At 41.9% G+C, this 15860-nt stretch overlaps 1 protein-coding gene across 1 annotated transcript in view; it reads left to right on the top strand.

The window, feature by feature from the left end:
• The window catches only part of VSTM2L (V-set and transmembrane domain containing 2 like), a 151747-nt gene extending 135918 nt beyond the window's left edge, over nucleotides 1–15829 (top strand). The window contains exons 3-4 of the mRNA XM_073606542.1: nucleotides 2457–2504; nucleotides 11685–15829. Coding sequence (XP_073462643.1) covers nucleotides 2457–2504; nucleotides 11685–11954 — 318 coding nt within the window. The 3' untranslated portion in view covers nucleotides 11955–15829. The remainder of the gene's footprint in view (nucleotides 1–2456; nucleotides 2505–11684) is intronic.
• Nucleotides 15830–15860: the final 31 nt, after the last annotated feature.

Genomic DNA, 15860 nt, shown 5'->3' with positions numbered 1-15860 from the left:
CATTAAATACAAAGCACGTTATCATATTTGTATAACATTTATATGTGTTAAGTATAATATTTAAACATTTTTTTGCTGTTTATTATATATCATCATTTTATTTTTTGATCACATGACCTCACAGGCTCTCTTCTCAAATCCCTACTGACTTGGCGTGGTCATATGGTTTGGATACAAAGCCGGGCTTGTGATATCCAGGCTCTGAGCCACTGTCAATCATAGTGAGATAAGCTTGGTGAACGCTGTGCATCCAAGGCTGTTTTCGTTGTGGCCCATTTATCGTGGCTCGTTGAGTTGGCAGGTGGCAACGAATGTCAAACTTGCCCATTCAAGTCAATGGGTTCACACACTGCTTGCCTTGGTGGGTGCAGCATGTTCCTTTAAAAAAATTGCCTTAGTATAAGGTGGCATGATCAGGTCCTGAATGCTTGGAAGCCGCTTCTCAGCCGCCCTCATAAAGATGATCCGCCGCAGATCGTTTATTTTAGAGTTTGCTGCAGTGTGAACTTAGCCTAAAGCCTCGTACACATGATCAGATTGTTGGCCAACAGAGCATCAGACTTTTGTCCGAAGAGCGTGTCCCAGGAACTTGTCTTGCATACTAACGGCACACGATTGTCGGCCAACAAACACGAATGTGGAATTTCAGCTCATGAGCGCCACCCTTTGGGCACCTTCTGCTAATGTCGTGTTTGGTGAGCATTGATTCCGAGCATGCGTGTTTGTGCTTTGGACTTTTGTGTGACGGACTTGTGTACACACGATACGAAAATCTGACAACAGACCGTTGTCCGCTGAAAATTTACTAGCCTGTCATCCAACATTTGTTGGCGGAAAGTTGGACAACAATTGTCTGATGGAGCGTACTAACGGTCGGGATTTAGGCAAACAGTCTGTCATCACACAATTCCCTGCCAAAAATCTGATCGTGTGTACAAGGCTTAAAGCTAGCCGTATGCATATAGATTTTTATGTAATAAATTCCTCTATCCTCGCTAACAGGGTTAGTGGATAGATCTCCAGCTGCAGCTATTGTATTTCACCCGAACAGCTGCTCTGTCTGATTGGATGCAGCTGCTGTTCAGCCAACAATTTTCCAACCGAGGGATGTCAGGCGGGAGGTGGGTGACAGATCCACCTGCTGAGCAAGTTTCAGCTGGTCCCTCAAGAACCGGTACAGCATAGCTCCCAACTGTCCCTGATTTCGAGGGACTGTCCCTGATTTGCAACAAAGTCCCTCTTCCCTCCTCATTTGTCCCTCATTTTGGTCTGATCTATATAGTTGTATATAAAATGCACTTTTTATCTTTCAAAAAGTGTTTCCCAGTGCTAAACCTTTCATCCAATTTTTAAATTGTTGCATTTGTAAATTCAAAAAGTCAGTATAAAGTAATTGTAGGGGGGGATAAAAAAGCACTCGTGGGTTTACCTAATCCTTTTTTTTTTTTTAAATAATTCTCATTTAAGGGGTGTGGCAGGGGGTGTGTCCTATGCCTACCTACTTTTGCTCATAGGTGTCCCTCGTTCCCATCTCAAAAAGTTGGGAGGTATGGGTACAGTGTATGGTCAGCATAACTTTGTAGCAAGTCACATGGTGAGAGGCTGTCCGGGACTTGTCAACACAGCCATGATTTACATGTTACTAAGCCAGTACTGTGGAACCTTGGTTAACGAGTAACGTGGTTAACGAGCGCTTCGAAAGACGAGCAACTCTTTTTTTTTTTAAATTCTGACTCGGTTTGCGAGTGTTGTCTCGCAAAACAAGCAGAATTCAAGATAATGGGGTGTGCAGTACCACATTTGGCCAAAGGTACGGGGACGCCGGTGACACTCGGAATGGTTTGGAGCCGTTCGGAAATACTCGGAATCACTCGGAAATACTTGGAAACACTCAGGAAATACTCAGTTCCCGGGTGTTTTTGAGCCTTTCCGAGGCTTTCCGAGTCCAGCCGAGCGGTCTCTGAGTATTTCCGAGTCTCTCCGGCGCCCCCCCCACCTCTGTCCACATGCGGCATTGCATGCAGTAGAAGTCAATGTGGAACAAATTATCTTAGTTTCCATTGACTTCTATGGGGAAACTGGCTTTGATATGCGAGTGCTTTGGATTACAAGCATTCTCCAGGAACAGATTATGCTCGTAATCCAAGGTTCCACTGTACTTCAGTCCAGGACATAGGTGCTGCTGACACGGGATAATGTTTGAATAAAGATGGCTATGAACTTCTGGAGTGAAAGGCAAATGAAAGCATTGGGCACAGTACTGTGATTGGGACTGGTATGAATGGAGCTCCAGGTCAGGGGAGAAAACCTCAAAAAGATATTGCAAGACAATGGGACTATATGTGCCATATTGCTGATACATCTCTGATGTCTTCAGTCAGCTTTACGCTCCTGGATGGACCAATAATCTCATCTTTGGACTTTTATAATTGTGTTTTGTCTTTGATGTGTTACAGGTGAAATCTCCCCAGGCAACCCAAGAGAAAGGAGCCACCAAGATAAGTGTGAGTATCATCAATCTACAAACCCACTTGTAACACAGGGTGACGACGTTAAAAAATTGGTCACAAGTCTAAGCAATTAAAATTGAGGATAAGGTGAAAAAATATGTATGAGCAGAGCTTGCCTTCAGTGAAAACTGAAAGTCAAAATGATCCAGAGACGTGCAGTGAGGTCAGTGGCCGGTGAGGTATTGGCTAGTATCCGAGCCAGACACACACAGGTTACATACGCCGCAATAGTTAGAGCGAGAGCAATAATTCCAGCACTAGACCTCCTCTATATCTCTAAACAGGTAACCTGTAAAAAAATTTAAAGCGTTGCCTATGGAGATTTTTAAGTACCGAAGTTTGGCGCCATTCCATAAATGTGCGCAATTTTAAAGCGTGACATGCTAGGTATCTATTTACCTGGTGTAACATCATCTTTCACATTTTACAAAAAAAAAATCGGGTTATCTTTAGTGTTTTTTTTTTTTATATTCATGAAAGTTTTTTTTTTTTTTAAACGTGTTACCGTGTAACATAAAACGTTGCAACAACCACCATTTTATTCCCTAGGGGTTCTGAGTAATTTTCTAGCAAAAAAAATGATTATTATTACAATGATTATTACATGTAGGAGAAGTGTCAGAATTGGCCTGGGCGGCAAGGGGTTAATTACCATAAATAAGTAATATACAAATAATTATTATATATTGTTTTCAAGGTAATTTACTATATTTTAAAAAACTGTACTTAAGGTGGCTTAACGGAGAAATTACTGAAGTTTGAAGTTATAACTCAAACCAGTAATTTCACAGTTAATAGATAAATAATAAATTATTATGTTATATTATAACATATAGCATTCTCATTCTCCCTCATGGGATTGTGGGTAAATCTTATACACATAAACCCATATATTTCCTTGTATTTAAAGCGGAGTTCCACCCACTTTTGAGAGGTGGTCTTAAATGAAAGAGCACCTCTCCACCGCTCCTTTTTGGCTAGTTAAAAAAAAAATTTCTTTTACTTACCTTTTTATGAAGTACAGCCTGTACTTCTGATCCGTCCGGTCTGAGGCGCAGGATGTTATATTCTCTTCTTCAGCGATCCCCCCCCCCCCCGATGTCTTCTGGGAGACACGTGTACCTATAGACCCACTTTAAAAAAAAATATTTTTTTTTTCTTAGCACATGATTGGCTCCTCAAAGTGAATACAGCTTTACCCTATTTACATTCACCACCTCTTTAACCTCTTTAAACTGACGCGGACCGCCCCACACACATCTGTGCAGAATCACATACAGGTTTGTGATTGTGCACTTCTGAGTCTGGGGAGCTCATGCGCGCCACCGGCGACTCACTCCTGCTGTGATTGGACACAACGGGAGCCAATCAGTGGGTCCGGCAGACCCCCCCCCCAATCGTTCGACGCACAGACAGAACAGCGATCTGCCTATGTAAACAAGGCAGATTGCTGTTCTGTGACAAGGGAAGGCAGTAATCTTGTGTTTCTGCTAAGCAGAAACACGGATCTCTGCCTTCCCACAGCACAAGCACCCCCCGCACAGTTAGTAATCACTCCCTAGGTACACATTTAACCCTTTGATCGCCCCTGATGTTAACCCCTTCCTTGCCAGTTTCATTAGTTCAGCGACAGTACATATTTTTTACTACTGATCACTGAGCACTGTCAGTTAGGTGTCCGATTTATCTACCGCAATATCGCAGTCCCACTATAATTTGCCGCCATTACTAGTAAAAAAAAATATAAACAAATAAAAATTCCAAAAATATATCCCATAGTTTGTAGACGCTATAACTTTTGCGCAAACCAATCAATATTTGCTTATAGGGATTTTTTTTACCAAAAATATGTAGCAGAATACATATTGGTCTAAATTGATGAAAAAATTAGATTTTCTAAATTTTTTTTATTGGATATGTATTATAGCAGGAAGTAAAAAACATTGCTTTTTTTTTTTTCAAAATTGTCGGTCTTTTTTTGTTTTTTAGCACAAAAAAATAAAAACTGCAGAGGTGATCAAATGCCACCAAAAGAAAGCTCTATTTGTGGGAAAAAAGGACGTACATTTTATTTGGATACAGCGACACATGACCGCGCAATTGTCAGTTAAAGTAACGCAGTGCCGTATAGAAAAAAATGGCCTAATCATGAAGGGGGGGGGGAGGGGGGTAATCCGACCGGAGCTGAAGTGGTTAAGTAAATGAACCCTATTGTGTTTGACAGTTCTGCCCATTTATAAAGCTGTCTGTCGCCCACCTATTTGTCCCCTCACCCACCCAGCAGTTAGACAACAACCCATGCCTTCAGCCATGTAACATGTGGACTTTAAAAGGACCACACCAAATTTGATTTTTTTTTTTTTTGTTTTTTTTACAAAATTAGTTAAATTTAGTTAAAATCATGTCATTAGTATACACATATTTTGTGTAATAGCATATTTCCTTTTCTACACCTCCATCTGCTTATACCATATGACTCAATCAATTATTCAATGCACATAATTAATATTCATTGCTACATTCACACAGCACATATGACAGCTCAGTGGACCAAATGTAACTCTCAATGTAGTTGTGGGTAAGACTTAGCATGGGTCTGATACTACTAAAGCTGAAATCCAGATATGGATATTTTTACATAGTTACATTGGTCCAGATTGGACTATGCACACTACTCAAAGAAATGAAAGGAACACTTTGAAAACACATTAGATCTCAATGGGAAAAAAATATCATGCTGGATCTCTATACAGATATAGACTGGGTAATGTGTTAGGGATTAAAAAAGGATGCCACATCGTTTGATGGAAATGAAAATTATCAACCTAATTGGGCTGAATTCAAAGACACCCCGAAAATCAAAGTGAAAAAATGATGCAGCAGGCTAGTCCATTTTGCTGAAATTTCATTGCAGCAACTCAAAATGGTACTCAGTAGTTTGTATGGTGATGTATTCTGCAGCCTTACAACAAGTTCAAACGCAGAGCGATGTGATGTGGATACCTCTAGAGCAGGGATATGCAATTAGCGGACCTCCAGCTGTTGCAGAACTACAAGTCCCATGAGGCATAGCAAGACTCTGACAGCCACAAGCATGACACCCAGAGGCAGAGGCATGATGGGACTTGTAGTCTTGCAACAACTGGAGGTCCGCTAATTGCATATCCCTGATCTAGAGTAAAGGAGAATACATCACCCACTATGGGATACATCTCCTAATCAGCCACCCCTCTCCATGTATATCTACCCCATCCTACAGACTTTCTTTTACCTTCCAAGGCTCTGATGAAGAGGGAACACCTCGAAACGTGTTAGCCTACCTTGAGCATTTGCCCTTGTATAGGCATAACTAATTTTTAATGAATATCTTGTAACCTAGTTTGTATGAACTCGTAGTCATTTCTTTGTACTTATCAACCTTGTTTATGAATAAACTATATCATGCGTTAGATCATGTGCCTTCCATGCCCCTTTTTTTCACCCAGCGTAGTGCACCCACAGCTGGCATTTTTTTCCCTCAAGCATCCTGACAATCACCAACCTGTGAGACGGGGAACGGGACATTAATCTGATTTACGCTCTTCTCTTTCCGGACTGAGCAAACTTTACATTTCACAGAACGGCAAATACCACGAGAAGATCAATTTGGAAGGAAAGCTAATTAGCCGCAGAGGTTTTTCTATTGATTTTGCGCTGTGTGGCGAGAGGGAGAGGCATTTGGCAGCAATAGGAAAGGAAAGTTCAACACAGACACTGTCCCGTTGGGGGAATATGTAAATTAATTAAGAATGGTGTCATTTGAAGGGGAATAAAAAAAAAAAAAATGGAGATTAAAAACAAAGCCGGTAGACCTGAAAGATAATATTTTTATTTAGCATTAGCTGTTAGCGTGCTACAGATGTGCTTTTGATCTAAGAGAGCTCAGTGGTTATAGGGGTCAAAATGGATGCATGGAAATGGTGTTACCTGTAGTAATCATACAGAACCCAGCTGTCATTGTAAAAGGAGAAAATTCTTCTTTTGTGGTGAGCTGTATATCAGACTGGGCTGTAAATACCATTCCTTAACAACCACAGAGTTATAGGAAAAGCCACAAAGTGCTTGCTTACTTTTTTTTTTTTTTAACCACTTCAGCGAACACTTTGGAGAGACTTTATTCAACTTTACATTCATTTATTGTCTCTTTCTCGATTTCACATCATTGTGGTATTTTTTTTATTGCTGCTATTATCAAAAAAGTTTAAAATTAAATAAACACAGTAGTAATAAAAGTCCAATCTTTCATTTTAAATTTTAAATGCTAGTATTACTTTTATATCTTTTTTTTCCGAAAATTCTATTCTTTACCTACCCATTCTCATCCACCCTCCCCCTTACTTCTCCCCCCCCCCGCCCCTATCTCCCCTCCCAATTGGTCTGCGATCGGCCCTTTTTTTCCCCTTATTTCCGGGTCTGCTCAGGCCCTACTCATTTTTCCTAAATATTTCTCCATTTTTTTCTTTAAAATGTTTCCATTTTCCCCAAATACTGTTATATCTTCCTGGTGCTTACTTACTTATTGTTCTAAAAAATGCCCTGCTGTCATGCTGATTCAATGGCTTTTAGCATTTCTGGACTGGAACAAATATGCAGATCAGTTCTGACTTTACTCTGAATTCTTCATGTGTGTTCCAGGTAGGCTTCTTAGCTAGACAAGTACATTTTCAGAATCAGGTCAACAACGATAACCTATATATTTTTTTTTTCGTGGAGGTATCCATTAACTACTTGACCACTGGAAGGTTTTACCCCCGTCATGACCAGGACATTTTTTGCTTTTTTGCACTGTGCTACTTTAACTGGCAATTGCACCGTCATGCAACACTGTACTTAAATGAAATCTATATCACTTGTTTCACATAAATAAATCTTTCTTTTGGTGGTATTTGATCACCACTGGTTTTTTTTTAATTATATAAATGAAAAAAGAATGAAACAATAATTTTGAAAAAAACCCTAATATGTTCTACTTTCTGTTATAAAACATATCCAATTAAAATAGAAAATCTAATTTCTTCATAAATGTAGGCCAAAATGTATTCTGCTACGTGTATTTAGTAACCCCCCCCCCCCAAAAAAAAAACCCCTAATAAGTGTATATTAGTTGGTTTGTGCAAAAGTTCTAGCATCTACAAACTATGAAATATACACAGTGTAACCTTGGATTACAAGCAGAATCCGTTCCAGGAGAATGCTTGTAATCCAAAGCACTCGCATATCAAAGCGAGTTTCCATATAGAAGTCAATGGAAAGGAAGATAATTTGTTTCGCATTGACTTCTATTGCATGCAATACCGCATGTGGCCAGAGGGGGGGGGAGCCGGGAGAGCCTCGGAAATACTCGGGGACAGCTCTGCTGAACTCAGAAACCCTCGGAAAGGCTCGGAAACATTCGAGAACGGAGTATTTCCGAGTGATTCCGAGTATTTCCAAACAGCTCCGAACCGTACCGAGTGTCACCGGCGCCCCCGCACATCTGGCCAAATGCGGTACTGCACACCCCATTAGCTTGAATTCTGCTCGTTTTGCGAGGCAACACTCGCAAACCGAGTCAGAATTAAAAAAAAAAAAAAAAAAGTTGCTAGTTTTTCAAAACGCTCGTTAACCACGTTACTCGTTAACCAAGGTTCCACTGTACTGGAATTTACACAGCTATGATGCTAGGCTGTAATTGGCGGTGATCAGCGACTATGGACTGTGATAGGGTGGTGGGAAATCTGGCACTAACAGACACTGGAAGGGTCACTAACTAACACTGACATCACTAGTGACACTAATATAGTGTTAGTACAATATAGTAGGGGTTAACATCTAGGCGCAATCAAGCCTTAACGTTTGCTAACATGTAAACGTGAAGTCCATAAGTGAATCCATATGGTTTATATTCACCTGTGCAAAAATGTCTACAAGCAATTAGATAATGAATCGATCTCTTTAATGGCAGTGTCCATCATCCATCACCAAAAAGCGCAGTGAATCCACCACCAGCTGTAGAAACTGTTTACCAGCTCCTGTAGACCCCTTATAGGGGGTCGGTGTACGCCTGTGGCTTAAAACTCAGCGGGGGCCCTTTTCCACATCTCAAGGCTTCTCCACACTTCCGATGTCACTCAGTGAGTTGGATAGGAGTTGGGCACCAAAAAGAGACCAAAGGCTCCACAAAGCATATCATCCTTGGTGGGTCGGCACACGAGAGAAATGGTGACGTCAGCGCATCACTCCTCCCCACGCGTTTCATCACAAATGCCCAAGGAAGACGTCATTTGTGATAAAACGCATAGGCCGGAGCGACATGCTGACCTCACCATCTCTCTCATGTCCCATTGGACGGGTTTGTTTGGTTATGTGCTGGCCGCCACACCAAACTTAAGGTGCTTTACTTACTGCTGTGAGAGTTATAATTGTATTACTTAATAAACCCACCAAGGATTTTATGCTATGTGGAGCCTTAAGGTGCTTTACTTACTTACTGCTGTGAGTGTTATAATTTTATTACTAATAAACCCACCAAGAATTTTATGTTAAGTAATAAAATTTTAACACTCACAGCAGTAAGTAAAGCACCTTAAGGCTCCACATAGGATAAAATCCTTGTTGGCTTTATTAAGTAATACAATTATAACACCCGCAGCAGTAAGTAAAGCACCTTAAGTTTGGTGTGTCGGCCAGCACACAACCAAACAAACCCGTCCAACGAGACATGAGAGAGATGGTGACGTCAGCATGTCGCTCCGCCCTATGCGTTTCATCACAAATGGCGTTGTCCTGGGGCATTTGTGATGAAACGCGTAGGGCGGAGCAACGTCACCACCAAAGGTTTTATGCTTTGTGGAGCCTTTGGTTTCTTTTTGGTGCCCAACTTCTATCCAACTCACTGAGTGACATCGGAAGTGTGGAGAAGCCCTGAGATGTGGAGAAGGGCCCCCGCGGGGTTTGAAGCCACAGGCGTACACCGACCCCCTATAAGGGGTCTACAGGAGCTGGTAAGCAGTTTCTACAGCTGGTGGGGGATTCATGGCAGTTTTTGGTGATGGTTGATGGACACTGCCATTAAAGAGATTGATTCATTATCACATTGCTTGTGGAAATTTTTTTGCACAGATGAATAGAATCCATATGGATTCACTTATGGACTTCACTTTTATTATTTAGCGCGATTCTTATTTATTTTCTATTTACTGTTTGTGATTTTGTTATACAAAAGAATTGTTGCTTATGGTTTATTTACTAGGGATAGATAGGGATCTATAGCGCAGTTTTTATATTTTTTTTTATACTGTTTGCTAACTTGTAGCTGTGCAGGCTCCTGCTGTCTGCCCACATGGGGGGTGGGGGACAGGAGCAGGCACGGAATAGAACTGACACTTTAAAAAAGTGACCAGATTCCCACTAAAGTTATATCTGTCACAACAGGAGAAAAACATTGATTTTTGAATGGGGAAAATGTAAGTGCTTATCATCTACTGATGCAAGGTTTTCATTTACAAAGGGAGGTCTGGTCTAAAGTGATTGTAAACCATGAAATATGGACAAAGCATATCCCTCTATATTGTGTACTATGTAAGTGTTATTCCTGTCTGCTGCTTAGTTTCTTTGCTATCAGCAGTCACTTCTGACAAGTTTTCCTGACACCAAGGGAAAAAAAGGTGACAGGGGAGGGACCACCAGCAGATTGACAGCCTCAGCTCTGTTCCTGTGTGGAGTTGAGTGTGTCCCTTCCCTCCAATCAGCTCTCAGAGTTCTCCTCACTGAGCTCTGCAGAGTGTCATTTCAGCTGCCTGTCCCCTTTTTTCTGAACACAAAGACAAGCTTTATAAATTCAGCACTTTGAACAGATGTAGAGAAGAGAAGATTGCAGATAGACAGGTACAGCTTATATAGGAGGATTTGTTTCATCTCTGTGTATCACCTGAGGCCAGTCACTTCACTGGGTATAGGTAAGTGTTTTACAACCACTTTAGGCAGGTTCACACTTAAAATGGATGCGGCAGACAGCAGGGGTCCGGTGCATCCCTGTTCTCTGTTTCAAGCCTGAATTTTTGACTGAATTCGGACCTGAAACGAAGCCAAAGACACACAGGACCCCTGTGCAATCCGCTCCGCAGCCGCCATGGAGATATGTGAAAGGACTCCATTAAGAGAATCCAATCCGCATCCAATTCGTATAAATGTGAACCCAGCCTTAGTGAAGTTGAATATCTCTGAAATTAAAAATAAACAGAGCATATCCCTCTATAGCAGGGATATGCAATTAGCGGACCTCCAGCTGTTGCAAAACTACAAGTCCCATCATGCCTCTGCCTCTGGGTGTCATGCTTGTGGCTGTCAGAGTCTTGCAATGCCTCATGGGACTTGTAGTTCTGCAACAGCTGGAGGTCCGCTAATTGCATATCTCTGCTCTATAGTGTGTACTTGGCTCAATCCAAAGCACCTAGTGTGATTTCTGTCTGCTCTGTTTTCCCTCTGCTATTTGCGTGAGTTTCTTGGGTTACCCCACCCCCTCCACCACACAGCATATTAACAGCCTCAGCAGTGCATGTTTCCCTTTGAGGCGTTGCGTAGGGGAGTGTCCATTCCCTCCACTCGGGTCTCAGATTACACTCAGCTTTCTGCTCCATACTGTGCAGTGTGTGACGTCAGGTCCCCACCCCCTGGAGCTCAGAAATGCTGTGTAAAATGTGTGCTTTAGGAGGCTGTAGAGGAGAAAAGACTGCAGATAAACAGGTACGACTTATGTAAGAGGATTTGTTTAAGCTCTGTGTATCACCTGAGGCCAGTCACTTCAGACGGTATATGTAAGGGTTTACAACCACTTTAAGACCATTGCTAGAATTAAAAAACAAAGTGCCCCCTGCAGAGAAAAGAAAGTTTAAACCTCTTTTACTATCTGCTCCGTAGATCTGTGCTGTACTTCCAGGAGTGTCAGATACTTGGTCCCCTGTTGCACTCAGCGGTTTCTTCCACCGACCCGTCCCTTTAGGACACACAGTATCGACTTATGGTCAGCAGGAGGAACTATTGAGCATAGGGGAGGTTTCCCTTCTCTATTAAAGATGAAAAAAGATATGTTGGGTTTAGTTATACTTTGAAGGCACTTCTTGTAAATACACAAATAACTCTCTGTTCTCTTTGTAGGTGGTGAAGGTATTTGGAAGTAACATATCACACAAGCTACGCCTGTCTAATGTCAAGATCTCAGATGAAGGGACCTACGAGTGCCGCGTGTTAGATTACAGTGATGGGAAGGGGAGGCAGCATCGCGTCAAAGCCTTTCTCCACGTGGAGCTGGAAGCAGGCCGCCGCGGTGCTGCCTCTCACCGCCAAGATACCAACACTCACCGCCACTTTCAAGTGAAAGAGCTCAAAAAGCGAACAGCGGGGCCTTGTGAGGAATGCCAGGTCTAGACTGTGGGATATGAAGGCTGCAACAATGATGTACAGAGAAGTGCATGAGGCTTCCTTCCCTTCTCCATCTGAAAATTGTCAACTGTCTCGGACTGGAGTAGAGAGTGGAGATAAGTGACTTTAAATACAAAAACCCCATCACGTGAAAACTTACCTTTTTCTTGGTGAAGGGCGTTCAGGATGCCCTGACAGACTGTTATCCATATGGACTAAGCTTGGGGCTTCCTCTGTCACCGTCCACCCATTGCAACCCATGTGAGGATCTTCTGCACCCTTCACCATGTACATATCTTCTCTCAGACAAGAGTTCATCCCAACCAACAACATTACAGGAAATAAAGAATTTTCAAGATGCCTTTGCAGCGATGGCATCACCGCTTATATGACCTAGGTGAAATGAAAAGCTTTATTATGAAGGTGTTGTCTTTAATAGGCTGCTTTTCAGTGTTATCTTCTACCAGATCCACCAACATACTGTGATGGTTAAAGTATTAATATATAATTGAGTCTGTTTCTGTTTGCTTAGTTACCCGAGACATGTAGCTTCATAGATGGCACCAGCGCTCCTATTCCCAACATTGGTGTTGCATAGCCATTATCTGGACTTCAGCTGTCGCCTTTCCATCAAGGGATACAAAGCACTGCCAAACTCATTGCTTGGTCATCAGTCGCCTACAGTTCACACTTCTATACATAGACACAGCAACAAAAAAAACAAAACATCAAGACATCTGTCTTTCCGGAAGACCTTCCAACCTGAATGCTGTACTTCTAAACTTCTGTCTCTTTTTCTTAAATGTCAGAGGATCAATCAGAAAAACGTAATTTCAGGAACTGTGCAGAAAGGGTCATGTTCAGAGGGTTTGCTCTGGTTTAATGAAGGTTCTATGATTTTTTTTTTTCCCTAAACTGACAGCACAAAGAGCAATGAATAGAAAGGCAACTAATCAGATTTTAGACTTTAGGTCTACTGGTCTTTGAGGCCGCTGTTACCAGATTGGCCCCTTGATCTCCACCAAATACTTAACTTTTACCTTGGAGCAGGATCCCTTGAAGTCTTAGGTATGTTTCACATGGGCTTCAGCTTGTAAAAGAGCATCATGAACGGCAAGTTTGCGTTCAGCAAGCTTTGTTAAGGCTTTTAAGGCCTGGTTCACACGTTTTTTTTTAGTGCGTTTTCAGTTTTGCAGAAACATGCTACAGTCCATTTTACATGGTTTCCTATGGGTCACGTTCACATCTATGCATTTTATGGAAAGGGCCAGGGACTTTTTTCTGGTTCCATAGACTTTAATGGATCAAAAACATGTATTGCAAAATGCACCTGGAATATGCAAACTGCAACCCGCATAGGTGTGAATCGAGCCTAAAATACCATCCAGCTCCAGTTTATGAATGTTGAATACAGATCCTAATGGGAGGGCTGTTTGCCACTTTACGCAAGCTGTTAGCAAGCTTCAGCACTTCCTGAAGCTTGTTGAATGCCACTTTAGGCAAGCTGCTAGCAGGCTATCAGCCCTCCCATTGGGATCTGTTTTCAACATATACAAAATGGAGCTGAATAGTATAACAAAAGCTTGCTGAAAGCTCTGCAAATGCTTTGACAAAGCTTGAAGTTAATACTGCTCTTATAAAAGCTGAAGCCCGTGTGAAACAGGCCTTAGAGGCTGCTGCTTTTCTTCCTGTGTTAGCTGGGGTAAAGGACCAAATCTTTGTGAGGCAGAGGTTGCCTCTTCCTGAGCATCTGGTTAGAATCTCAGACATGGCTAGCAGACAAAACAGGAAGTGAAGCAGTGGCTGCTGGGACTTCAGGACCCCCTAAGACAGTGATGGTGAACCTTGGCAACCCAGATGTTTTGGAACTACATTTCCCATGATGCTCATCTACACTGCAGAGTGCATGAGCATCATGGGAAATGTAGTTCCAAAACATCTGAGGTGCCAAGGTTTGCCATCACTGCCCTAGGACAAAAGGTAAGTAATTGGGCACGTGAGTGGCAGTGAGAACATTTTTGTAATGGCAGCCTCAAGGGGGATTAGCAGACCTAAAGTCTGTTTTTGACAGTAGGTTCACTGGGATACTAATACAGTTTGGATGAATTAGGTTGCTGTGTTTTGATGCATACCTTTGAACTAAGGTTGGATATACATTATACAATTTTCCTTTAGATTTACCAAAACCATATAATATGAGGTGAAACCTCAATACTTTGTATGCAAAGTGGCAGTTCTTTATGCAATCAGGCAGGCCCTTGCACTACACAGTTGAAAGTAAACCTAAAGGAAATTGAACAAGAAAATTGTATAATCTATAGCCAGCTTAAAGGGCTGTATACACACCCAAATATTAAACGGCTTAGGTGTACAGCTTCCAGTCGTTCAGCCGACTTTTGTCGAAGGAGCATGACTGAAAAAGGTCTGCAGATCGGCATCCGATCAGCACTCTCAGCCAATGGCTGAGAGGGATGACCAGTGTGTTCTGGTTGCAATCAACCAGATTGATGTTTGAAATCAGGATCAGGATCAGGATGGAAGACCCAGAAGTTATTTCTATCTTCAGTTGCCGTGTAGTTCTATTTCAGAAATCAATGTGCTGTACATAAGACAGTAGTCCCTCTAAAAATTGGGGGGTGAAAATGATGAGTTGCGCATGAAATTCAGTCAGGTGATAATTTTCAAACCTGCACTGGAGTAAATACAGCCCCAGTCTGGTTTGGTTAACATGTTTCCTTAATCTCCAGCTCTGTGGAAATCCAAAGGGATGAGCCAAGATCAAACATGGTGCAGTGATTTTGGACCAATAACATTATCATGCAGTGCTCAGTAGCAGTTGGTAATGATTATGGTATGTTTGTAGGCACTTTAAAATTAACCTGTCACAAAAGAAATACAAGCACTATTGGGTTCCCTTTTCTGAAAATGCTGGTTGCCTGGTTGCAATGGTGACCCACAAGTTTCAGTACTTTCTGAGTCACAAGTGTGCAGATCAGGTAAGTCATTGTTCCAGATCAATGACTCATGGGGGGGGGGGATTTATCAAAACTGCAGCAGACAGAATTAGTCAGTTCTTCATGGCAACCAATCAGCTTCTATTTTCAGCTTGTTCAGTTAAGCTTTGAAAATGAAAGATAGAAGATGACTGGCTGGCACAGCTGCTCCAGATTCTGTCTGCCCCAATTTTGATATAATTCCCTTGATGGTATAGAAGCCAGGTCCAGCATTTTTAGGAGGGGAGAACATTCAAGGCAGCCTGCATATTTCTCTTTTGACTCCCTTTAATGAAGATGTGTCTATAGCGATCAAATTCCAGCAACCTGTTGTCTAGCAAATACTAGAGAAAGAAATCTAACTCCTGATTGGTTGTGAGGATTCTTTTTTTTCCTCGTTTGATGCAGTCTTTAGCTTCTGTATATGGACCCTTAGTATCCTAATATATTCACACGACAGCGTAAACTGAGACGATGGGTCTGACACTTAGATACCAGAAAGATCTTTGGCAGCCAAGGTACTTATGATCAAGAAGGTGACAGATGCTGGAAGTTTGCATGAAAAATAAAATAATGGATTTATGACCAAGCCTGGAGATGCAAGTTTATCTGCCTTTTTGTCAAATATTATAATAACTTGAGTGATTTGCTGCCCAGATGCCATAGCTGTGTAAATGTTGCTGTAGTGGACACTATGAAGTTGACCTGCCGTGTGTATGCATTAACCTCTGCTGCAATACCTTTGTGAGGTTCCAACCTACACACTGCTAAACCTATCTACAGAGACTTGTCTAGACCTTAAAGACAATTATGTGGCCATGTTCTCTGCTCATGAGATGCCGGTGACACCTCTCTGGATGTAAATAAAGCTGATCATTTGCCCAGTCAGCAGTGTGGTTGATTTGTTTCAGCAGCGTGC

Source organism: Aquarana catesbeiana, linkage group LG12 (assembly GCF_042186555.1).
Source record: "Aquarana catesbeiana isolate 2022-GZ linkage group LG12, ASM4218655v1, whole genome shotgun sequence".
NCBI lineage: Eukaryota > Metazoa > Chordata > Amphibia > Anura > Ranidae > Aquarana > Aquarana catesbeiana.
The sequence above is the reverse complement of the archived record's forward strand: the minus strand, read 5'-3'. Positions and strand labels throughout refer to the sequence as shown.